Source organism: Callospermophilus lateralis, chromosome 9, assembly GCF_048772815.1.
Source record: "Callospermophilus lateralis isolate mCalLat2 chromosome 9, mCalLat2.hap1, whole genome shotgun sequence".
Classification (NCBI taxonomy): domain Eukaryota; kingdom Metazoa; phylum Chordata; class Mammalia; order Rodentia; family Sciuridae; genus Callospermophilus; species Callospermophilus lateralis.
Window position 1 is genome coordinate 42,733,333 of NC_135313.1, and position 12,376 is coordinate 42,745,708.

General features: G+C 31.0%; 1 protein-coding gene across 4 annotated transcripts in view; it reads right to left on the reverse strand.

The window, feature by feature from the left end:
• Window positions 1-12,376, reverse strand: part of Gls (glutaminase) — a 76,779-nt gene that overhangs the window by 36,524 nt on the left and 27,879 nt on the right. For all 4 annotated transcript variants that reach the window (XM_076866828.2, XM_076866825.2, XM_076866826.2 and 1 more), the window contains exons 8-11: window positions 5,586-5,618; window positions 5,440-5,498; window positions 3,646-3,712; window positions 2,641-2,691 (exon numbers count right to left, since the gene is read on the reverse strand). In XM_076866828.2, coding sequence (XP_076722943.1) covers window positions 2,641-2,691; window positions 3,646-3,712; window positions 5,440-5,498; window positions 5,586-5,618 — 210 coding nt within the window. The remainder of the gene's footprint in view (window positions 1-2,640; window positions 2,692-3,645; window positions 3,713-5,439; window positions 5,499-5,585; window positions 5,619-12,376) is intronic.

Genomic DNA, 12,376 nt, shown 5'->3' on the forward strand with positions numbered 1-12,376 from the left:
GATAGATATATTGTGATGAATGAAAAAAGAGAAAGCCAGGTACACATGGACAATTTGTTTGCATTTAAATATAATCTAATAAAAATAGTTTATTACATCAAACCCAAATTTACCCATAAAACTATAATAATAAATTCCTCAATATTTTATTTTTTAATGATAACAATCAAGATTGTGGAAGAAAGTGGAAAGACAAGAAGGAAGAGAAGATTGGATCCTCAAATTCTAAAACTTTCTTCAGGCATACTGCAAGATCTACAAGAAGTACAAAGGAGCTTGGAAACAGCAAGAAATAAAATTAATTACAGTGAATTGGAACACAGTTTGTATAGCTCTGATTGAGAATCACTTTTGGATCAACTTTTACTTTCTCCCTTTAATATTAACACAATTTCCCTATTTCTCCAAAACTACAAAATCTACTTACTACATTGCCCTAGAAAAAAAAATACAGGTTGATTAATTATAAAAGGCTTTCTAAGTGAAATAAGATTTAAGTTCCAATGATCATTTTCTAATTTATACTTAGTATTAATTGGAATTGTTTGTTGTAAAGTGGCATTCCCCTAATTTGACAAATGCCAATTTGAGAATATTCTCCTGATAACTTGATGGATGTTCACTTAATCAGATGCATCACTTTTCTAAAACAGTTAGTTAGTCTTCTATGATTATCTCTGGATTTTTGCCCTAAGTATAGAAATTTCACAGTAGATTAGTAGCATCTAAGCTGTAATATCCAAAAATCAAATATATATTCTAAAGGAAAAGAAACATTAACTAATGGAAAAAATTTATATGGGCTGGGAAAAAAGTAAAGATTATTGGATAAGAATAAAAATAATGGGCTGGGATTGTGGCTCAGTGGTACAGTGCTTGCCTAGCATGTGTAAGGCACTGGGTTCAATTCTCAGCACTTCATGTAAATAAATAAATAAATGAAAAGAGCGATACTATATGTCACATAAGACTTCATAAGTATCAAAGGCATTTCACCCATATCATCCTATGTTATCTTCAATATATTTAGGTCAGGAATATGTTAAAAATGAAATGAGGACCCAGTAACTGAAACTGAATTATATGACTAACAAAGTCATATATTGATTTATATTGATTCTGGATTCAATTCATGGCATTTCACATTGGGCAGATGACAAACGAAGACCTGTACTTCCATCAAAATCTAGCAATTAGAGAAATGCAAATTAAAATTACACCGATATTTCATCTCACTCCCATCAAAACAGCAACAGTCAAGAATACATGTACCAATAAATGTTGGTGAGAATGTGGGGGAAAGGGTATACTCAAACATTGATGGTGAGACTGCAAATTGATACAATCACTACAGAAAGCAGTATGGAGATTCCTCAGGAAAAAATGGAGTGGAAACACCATTTGACCCAGTTATCTTACTCTTCGGTATATACCCAAAGGACTTAAGATCAGCATACTACAGTAACGCAGCCACATCAATGTTTATAGCAGCTCAATTCACAAAAGCTAAGCTATGCAACCAACCTAGGTGCCTTTCAACAGATGAATGTATAAAGAAAATGTGGTATATATACACAAGAGTATGACTCAGTTATTTAAAAAAAAAAAACAGAATGACTATGACTTTTGCTGGTAAATGGATGGATCTGTAGAGTATTATGCTAAGCAAAATAAGCTAATCCTAAGAAACCAAAGGTTGAATGTTCTCTCTGATATGCAGATGCTAACACACTATAAGGGGGAGGCAGAGAATAGAAGTTCAGTGGATTAGACAAAGGGGAATGAAGGGAAGGGAGAGGGAACAGGAATAGGAAAGAAGTGGAATGAATCTGATATAATTTTCCTATGAAAAGGAAATATATATGAATATACCACTGTGAATCGCCACATCACCACAAGACTGGGATCCTGACTAGAATAAGATGCACTTCATATTTATATAAATATGTCAAAATATACTGATTTGTATATCTAAAAAGAACAAATAAAAATCTGATACATTATCAACTTCCCTAATATAGATTCTATAAAACCACTAAAAGGTTAAAATTAAAGTATCTTCAAAAGTAAAGTATGAAAATAACAGTCTACTAAGTAGCTTCATATTATAGCAAGGCTGTACTAAATTGAGGACCATACCACGTCAGATTATGTGCATGGTCTCTGCTCCCTGCTACCCTAAGAATACTGAGAGCTACTCTAACTTAGAAAAAACTAATTGTGACACTGCGGAAGTGAGTTAAACAATTATTCTTTGAGCACCAATTAAACCAAAACAAAGTAGTAACAAAGATTACGAAAGACAGCAAGTCAGCTAAAACAGACATTTTAAGTCACTGGATACGAGCATTCTGATAAATAGCTTCTTACGACCAAGGGAATACAATTTCTAAGATTGCATATCACTTCTTAAGTTTTTGAAAGAATGTTTCCCTCTTCCATTCTGAAGCATGTATTTTTAGGAGATATTAACATGAGACTATCTTTTGTGAGGAATTTTTTTTTTTTTGGAAAGTCAATGGAAAATGAAATTTTTCATGGCTGAGAATCAAGATTTCAAAGATTATCTGCAAAATGTTATATTTACAAAACTTGTCACATCTATTTATATATACAGTTCATATAATCACAGTAAATTACCTGGAAATAGAAGTCTAGTATACCAACCATGTCTGTGCCTTCTGGAAAACACTGAAAAACAGAAAGGCAATTAGAAACATAAACACTCAGAAAAACAAACATGCATATAAAAACAGGAATATGTCATGATTGAGTTTAAAATGTACAAGTGTCATTTTAACTGAGAACAAAATAGTATGTAACCTATAAACAATGTAGCATTATATAACATCATATAAATTTCTAGATACTAATTTAACTGACAATGATAAACTGATTGATGAGTCTTAAATCAAGTTATTAGACTTAAGACTTTAAATCTTTTAAAACTCAAGTGTAGCAGGCGTGGTTGTACATGTCTGTAATCCCAGTGGCTTGGGAGGCTGAGGCAGGAGGATCTTGAGTTCAAAACCAGTCTCAGCACATTAGCAAGACGCTGTCTCTAAATAAGATATAAAAAAGGGCTGGGGTGTGGCTCAGTGGTTAAGCACCTTTGAGTTCAATCCCACCCCCCCACAAAAATAATAATAATAATCAAGGATAATCAACTAATCAGGTAATGTACTTTAAAACAATGGACTAAACCTCAAGCAGAATTTGCATTACTGTAACTAGTCAAATGTTTGAACACTGCCAAATATAAATATAATTTAATAATAACATTAACAATTTGGTAACACTAACTTGATTGCAAAAAATTGGTTTTTTGCTTTGTTTGTTTTTTAAGGCACTGGGTATTGAACCCAGGGGTTCTCTACCACTGAGCTACATCCCCAGCCTCTTTTATTTTTTATTTTGAGAGAGGGTCTCACTAAGTTGCTTAGGCTGGCCACTAACTTGTGATTATCCTGTCTCAGTCTTCCCAAATAGCTGGAATCACAGGCATGGGCTACTACCATAACCCAGCTACTTCTGTACTTTAAATAATAAGAATTTATTTAAAGGATATTGTAGAGTTCTTAGCATGTGTGGTCATATTTTATTGAACAAAAGTACAATCTAAAGTAGAAACAAAAATTTAAAAACCTTTTTTTCTTTTAAGTAGTATCCTATTGCAAAATTTCGATCTCCACTTTCTCTTTCTGACTGAAACCTAGAAGAAAAAACATTTATTTACTTTCTGTAAAAATATGCATGTTCTTTATTTTGTATAGAAAAGTACAGTATGAATAACAATGAACTAAGACTCAGAACTATTTGAGCTATCTAGCTTTAATACTGTCAACAGGCTTGTTATTTGGTCTTGAGAAGGTCTTTTAAGTGCTCATCTTTCAGTCTTAGTTTTCTCAGCTATAAAAGGACAGAAATTAACTCATGTCCTTTCTGATATTCATATTTTATGAACAAAGAGGCTAATTTTAAAATTCTCAAACATGCCATCATAAAATACACTGAAAATTATAGAATCCAGCTTTTCCCAAGAGTATAATAGTTAATTCCAACTGAGCAAATCCACAGAAGTTTCACGGAGAGAAGAACAGATAAAATGGATCTCCTGCAGGACAAAAGATTTCAGGGGGAAGTCTAGGCAGTAGCAAATTCCATGTAGCAAAAAGTACAAAAGACAGAACTTCATTGAGTAAAAAACATTTTGATGTATCTGGGAAGTGCTATAGGAAGAAGAATGAAAAACATAAAACTAGAAAAGGAAATTGGACCATATTATTAAGACTAGTGAATGCCAAAAAGTGTAATGACTCTTGACTGTGCACAAAACATAATCTGAAGCTAGAGAATATCATGTTAAGTGAAGTAAGCCAATCCCCCAAAACCAAAGGCCAAATGTTTTCTCTAATAAGTGGATGCTAATCCATAGTGGTGGGGGTTGGGGGGTGGGGCATGGGATGAGAGGAGGAACTTTGAATTGGGCAAAGAGATGGGAGGAGAGGGGGTATGAGGGTAGGATAGATGGTGGAATGAGATGGACATCATCACCATAGGTACATGTATGATTGCACAAATGGTGTGACCCTACTCCTTGTACAACCAGAGAAATAAAAAACTGTGTTCCATTTGTTTACAATGAATTAAAGTGCATTCTGTCATGTGTAACTGATTAGAACAAATTAAACACACACACACACACACACACACACACACACACACACTCAGAGTGAGCCTGAAGGCTTTCAAACAAGTTACTTAGTCAGATCTACATTCTATAAAGATCACTGTGACATCTGTTTGGGAAACTGGAAAAATGAAAAGATGAGTGATATATCAAGAAATGAGAAGTGCAGAAAGTTGAATTTAAGCATGGTGACAGAAATAGAAGAACACTAAACATGCACATATTTTTAACTATCTAAAAAGAAATAGTAAGAAAAGAGGAGACAAAATATTAATCAGAGAATAAGTATAAGTGAAATACAACTTTTTTGTAGGCTGAAAATTTCAAAACAACAAATTGGAGTAAAAATAACATTAGCTAGGCACAGAGAGATAAAAGAAGTGAGACAGGTATTATAGGCAAAGAGAAAATTGAATAAGTGCCAGTAATTTGAGGTAAACTTGGGGTACCTCTTATTCTATGGCTATGTATAAGAAATTTATTAAAACCATTTAAAGCGTTTTTAAATGTTCCTGTCATATAATTTAGAAATCATTTATTTCCTTCTATGATTAAATTTTAATTATTTATTTACTAAAGTCAGTCCCAGGATCAAGAGCACATTAATTCTAAAAATACTACTGTACATAAACATAATGTATATAGGAGAAGTTAACAAAGCAGTATTAAAAATAAAATTCTATAATCTAGATTATTTTGTTAAAGAGGCCTGACCAACTATAAAATCCTAAGCCACAAATCAGACTCACGTTGCATTACTGAATCCAACATATTCATTACCAGCCATCTTATTCAAAAACTGCATCACCTATAAACCAAAATTAGGACGTATTAGTAACCAAAAACAAATATATAAAGAATGTAGAATGAAAATGGAATTTTATAATGCACTTACATAGTCAAATTTTTCAGCATTATTTACTCCTTGCTGTGAAGAAACAAGATATAAATATGTTAATATACACACCACCAGAGTTAAATTTGAAGCTAACATAATATAAAATTTCAAATAGCTACCATTATAATTAATACAATGCATTAGTACTTGTAAAACTAGGAAATACTTCTAAAGTAATTTAATATTTAAACATTTTTACATGTTCTTTAACACCCATATGTTGAGAGAAAAAAATCAAAATTACAAAGGGAATGCTTTATTTTAAGTATATCTTTACTCAACCCAAATTTACAGAATTTTATACACAAGTTATCCTGAAATTCCCTTATCTGTCATGACAGTACATAATCTGATAAAATATATGTTATTTAATTTCATATTTTAAAAAACTTAAAATAAAGTTTCACCTTAAAAAGATTTAAGCATATATAAACAATAATTTCAATTAAGAATAATCTATTTATATTTTTTAAAAACCTTAAACCAATATTAATTGAGTTAGAAAAAATGAGTTATGTTGCAAAACTGACTAATCTCTTATAATTCTACAATATGTAAACATTCTGGATACATTAGGTAGTGTGGAAAAAGCTCTACCCTTAATATTTTTTCATTTTTTATAATAATACTTGAACTTAAAAAACTATGTTTCATAGTCTCTAAAAATTAGCCATAATTGTATTTCACATTATGCCAATTGAGAGTGTGGAAGATGTATTGTTTCATCACTTCTATTTCTGACAGTTATCTACTGCAAATGTCATTAGGTCATTAGGAAAAACCTATGTAATGTAGATCAGTTCAAGTAGCCAAATGGTTTCATTTTACCTCGGCGAAGTTTACAAAGCAGTAAGTTGTAGATCTGAAATCAAACGTATTAATTGGTGATATGCACCCAAGAGAAACAATACATCTCTAATTTCTAAAACAGGCTTAAATTAAAATAATTTGACAACTAGTTTTTAAAACATATTTACCCTCAAAAAATCCAAAACATATATTTTCAAGTCCTATTATGGGAAGAAAACGTGTTCCAGAGTACTGTTTAATTAAATAAAGCCAGATTCATTCTCCACTTACGAGAAGATGAGGGTATGGCTGATAATATGTGAAACCCTACAAATCAACTTACATAAGAAAGAAGTGCAATCACACATATACAATCAATAATTGGAAAGAACACCACAATATTGCATCAAAATTAGGCATTAACAAAATTTAAGATAAGGTAATTTAGCAACAGTCAGATTGTAATCCCTATCTACATATTTTATGTAAAGCATCCTTTGATATATTTTAAGCTTTCTCTCCTTATAAAATAGCAGAAATTAAATGAAGAAATGTACTCCAAAGCTGTTCAATGAAAAATAATTAAAAGAAGAAATTACCAACTTCATTGAACTGTTGCAGTTGTCAAAATATTCCATAGTCCTAATGCTGTAAAATATGTAACAACATTTAAGCCACAAAAACCTTTTTAACCTTAGAAAAAGCACAAAAAAAAAAAAAAAAAAAAAAAAAAAAAAGAAAGAAAAGAAAAAAAACAACTCTTTGATTGGAAAAGGATGTCAGCATTTGCACTGGGATGTCACATGGATAATTACTGGTTATACAATTAATCAATATAAAGTAAACAAGTTATATTGAACTTTCATTCTCTGACCTAAACTGTACACTATGAAAATAATACAAGTTTTCCTTATTGAGCTCTCATGTTTAATAGAAAACCATTTCAATTCTAGACTGTGGTCACATATCACATACTTGGTCAAGTTTGTGGCTTACTCAGTTAAAGTACACTTAAGGTTTGCTTTTATGTTGTTTTTAAGAAAAAATGACTATTAACCAATATCTATCATTATACAATATTTTTAATAAACTACTCAAAATGCCCTGAGGTAGATAGGGCAAAATAGAATAATGAATGATTATGTGGACTAAAGTAATGTTTCTCCTCCAAATTTCTCCACTTAAGTGTAAAGACATTTGATTAACATTTACCATTATTATCTACCCTGGAAATTGCATTTAACTGAAGTCAATAAAATACATATGCCTCTGTATCTCTTAGAAAGATTTCATGTACCTACCCTTAGGATTTGGGGGATCTAATAATCATAAGCTAAGAGTAGGTACAATGTAGCTGGTCATATTATTCTGTTTATGTTGTATATGTTTGAATTCTTTTAGTTAAAAGTTAAAGGGAAAAAATTGAATCAATGATAATCTATATTATTTTACAAGATTGTTCTCTTCTTGAGTATTTTCTTTCCCCTTTGGAATAGTCATTGATTTTTAATTCATACATCAATATTTTCTATTGATAAAGTAAGATGGGAACTAATTTCCTTCTTATTTTTAATTTTTACAGATATGTGAGTTGAAAAACCAAACTTAAAATACATGAGCAGACTAAAATAGAAAATGGTTTGTTTCTGGTAATGTCACCCATTTCTTTATACACCTGTTATCTCACCAAGTCAAAAGTCACCTACCTCATCATAACAGAATTCACACAATAACTTATCCTCAAAAATTACACTACTCCTATTACCTGACAATTCACTTAAATCCTCGTTCAGTTTGATTGGAAACAAAGAACTGGAAATACAATAGGACGTATCAATCATTACTCTGATTCACATACTCAATACCACTGACTTCAGTATTTCAAAATGTTCCGTTTTGTGGAATCCAAGAGGTTTTTAATAAACCAAAGCAGTGCACCATAATAAAATTTAGGACACATGAGTATGACTGTTTTTGAGAACAGGATGACACCTAGATCACAGACAAATTAATTTCAAGAAAGGTACATATGGAAATATATTGGGAAACTAATTATCTTAAATTATCCATGTACTTTTTTCCTTCATGTATCCAGGGATATATTTATACCAGTTTGAAGATTACAACACAAGCATTATTAGATACTGTGTTAATTTAATTTTGAAAAAGTTACAATAATCTGTAGTAAATATAGCAGGAACATTTAAATTGGGCAAAATATATTTACTGGCTGGGTGCAGTGGCACACACCTGTAATCCCAGGGGCTCAGGAGGCTGAGGCAAGAAGACCAAAAGTTCAAAGTCAGCTCACCAAAAGCAAGGCACTTAGCAACTCGGTGAGACCCTGTCTCTAAATAAAATACAAAATAGGGCTGGGGACGAGGTTCAGTGGTTAAGTGCCCCTGAGTTCAATCCCTGGTACCCACACCCCGCCCAAAATATATATATATATATTTACCAAAATTTCTAATCCATTTATCACATGCCTTTTAAAAGCAAATCATGTGGTTTGTGTAAAAAGGGTAAACATGTCCTGATACCACAAAATTATACAAAGGGTAATCAGATCCTGATACCAGAAAATTATACAAAGTTATTTTTCTATAAGTATACCTATCAATTTACAGAATTTACATTCTTTAAAGAAAATTATGAGTGAAAATAAAGAGGCACTGAACTTCAATAATATCTATGAGAAGAATTATATAATTATATTGGAGAGGGTTTTTTACACTATTTTTTCACAATGTATTCAATAATTAATTCATATCACTATTAACAAAGACATCTCCCAGAAATTTAATATAAGAATTGGCTCAACTAAAGTCAATACATTAATCAGAGTTATTTTATAATACACTAGATTACATTCATAAAGTAGGGTGGTGAAAATCAACTAAAATTAAAGATCATAGAGGAAAAAGGCAAAGAGATAACTGAAAATGATTTTATAAAATATGTTTTGATTTACTCTTGCCACAGAAAATGCTTTAAAGTTCAACAGTACTAGGTGAATTAACAGATGCTACAGGTAAAAAAAAAAAAAAAAAATTGTTCTAGCTCTAGTGTTTTCATAGATTAGCCCTAAAAATAAAAAAATAGTGGATTCAGTTGGTAAAATCCTCTTGTATTTTATTCTCAAAAGTATCACTAACATAAACTGAAGTTTAAAAGAAAAAAAATTTATATATATACACATATATATAAAATCTTGTCTTTCAAATGTTACCAAGTTCAAGATATCATCCATTACTCTCTAGAGTCACAAACCTCCCTAAAAATGTGGCCAATACACAAATCCAATCATGGCCAAATGGAGGATTATATAAACATTGGCTAAACTTGTCTGGATATTTCATAGAGATGATTAAATTGTTTAAAGAGAAAAATAACTCAATTTTTTAAATTCAAAAACATTTCTGATTTTTAAGAAAAATTAAGTTCTTCAAATGATAAAAACTGGAAACTACCACTAGAATAGTCATATAAACATGGAAGATAATGTATCTTACTCTATTTCTAAAATTTAAAAAAAACAAAAGTGTAACAATTATTTTGCAGTATGTTGCCCTCATCTTCCCACTCTAACCTTTAAGTTATCAGACTAACTTTTAAACTAAAACTAGGTGAAACTTTTACCAGTGAAAAGATAAAAAATTACAATAAAGATACTACTATTTCTCTTAGACATTATCTATATTCCTTTCAAATTTATTTTATTCTTTTCTTTAAATCAAGCAATCATACATTATCAACATCATCAAATAAAACAGACTGCAACAAAAAGTATTCCTTTAATGTTAGTAGCTACCATAGAGAATAAGTGAGGACGTATTGTAACCCTTATTTTTTAAAAAATTATGTGCATTTTAAGTATAAAATGACATTTGTTTTTAAAAAGGTATTTACCTATACAGCTTTGTTTAAAATTTTAAATATTGGAGTTTTCCTATAAGCTTAGTAGTTAAGAATTTATGCAACAGGTTCCTTCTGTCCAAATTCTCCTTTTTTCCACAATCTGCTAATCCTTTTGAACATTTGTTCTGCCTCTTCCCCCATTTCCTGAGGATCACCACCAATCCTACAAGGAAAAAATATCAATACTACAAAATTATGAAATAAAGAGTCTTACTAAAGACTCTACTTAATTTGTTTTCTTTCTTTTTTTTCAAGTTTTGGGAGGGGAGTAACATTAGGACAAATGTTTCAATGACACAATAATAAAGCCCTGAATTTTGAATGAAAAAAAAAAAATCACAAACAACCCTTAAGTCAACTAAAAGAGATAAAAACAGAACTTGCAACTTAGTAGCCATGATAAAATATCCATACTTTACAAGGCCCTAAAATACAAGGTCCTTGGGAAGGTCCTATTTCCTTACAGAGAGCTGGAACTGACTTATATTCTATAACTACATATACCCCCTAAAAAACAGATGCATTTTTTAAGTCAACAATCAGTATCTTCATATTTCCGCTTTTTCTGGACAGTGTAAACTATACTAGTTCAAGTCAAATATGTCATCAAGTGAAACAACAAACACCTATGTTAAAAATGGCACAGTAAATTCCAATAATAAATAGAATATTGAGATTTAGTCAAAAGCCCATTCTACTGTCGGTACAACCTGTCACTCTTGTTTCCTGAGGTATACAAAGAGGACTAGGCTTGACAACTTCTAAGGGGCTTTTGGCTATGGTTTACTACTTGAATTTCCAACCATTACCAATTGGTAAATATAATGTGATCATTTAGCTTGTGGAGATCACATACAGGTATTTATATATAATTTCAAATTATTTCTTTAAAAGGTCCCAGTCAGGGTGCTAGGGCTATATCTCAGTGGCAGAGTGCTTGCCTAGCAAGTGTGAGGCACTGGGTTCAATCCTTACCACCACAAAAAAAAAAAAAATAAACAAATAAAATCATTCTATCCATCTATACAACTACAAAAAAATTTTAAATATATAAAAGGTCAGGGACCTTTAAAAGGGCAGTTGGTTTTTACACAGGATTGCACTCAGGCTGTACACTCCAAGATTTATATAAACTTTGGTTAAAAAAAAATAACACTTTGATACACATTCTAAAACAAACAAACAAACAAAAAAAAAAACTTAAAGAAAGTGATCCATATCTCAAAAGCTCATTTCTGACTTTGTCAGTAAATTTTAATTTTTATAATTTAAAATCACTGATCAAATTTGCAAATTTAGGATGACTCAGTTAAACTTTTGCACTACTGATCACTTAACCACAATTATGTTAGGGGTGTGTATATTTAACTGTTTCTGATTGCTCCATGTTTCTAATTGTAATAATGTGGTTCAATGTTTAGCTTATCATTTATAACTGAACATGGGTAGTGAAACTAATGAAGTGATGGCATGATATGACCAGACATGCAATTACCACATGCAGCATTTCAGTTCAGTGGATTAAACCCATGAATCATTAAACAAAAAGATTTTTAACTGCATGCAGTTAAGGAAGTATTCCATTAATCATTCACATATGCCCTTTCTTGAAAATGCTATTGGTGTGCTGTTATTCTTTCTTCAGTGTTAGAGGAGAAGCTGGGTCTTCCAATGATCTGTGAACCCCCTAAAATCTATGTAAAATCATAACATGTGGACAGTTTTTCTGGAAAAGACCAGAAGTGGTTCAGAACCATGGTAATGTTTTTAAAATCAAGCACTAACACACACATTATACTATAATAATTTTCCTTACTTTTGAGTTACTTATTCAAATATAAATTATTACTAAGACTTGCTTATTATAACATTTACTGAATTTAATTATAAGGGCCAATTTACTTGTGTATACTCCATACTACAGTGTAAGCTACCTAAAGGCATAATTGTACCTTGCACATAATTGCATTGCCATTTTCTATAGTTTCTTTCCCTCAGAATGACAACTTTCTCTTAGTAAAATAGCCATCAACACCTATATGTAATGAAAGAAGTGACAAATTTCCACAACCTATTAAAAT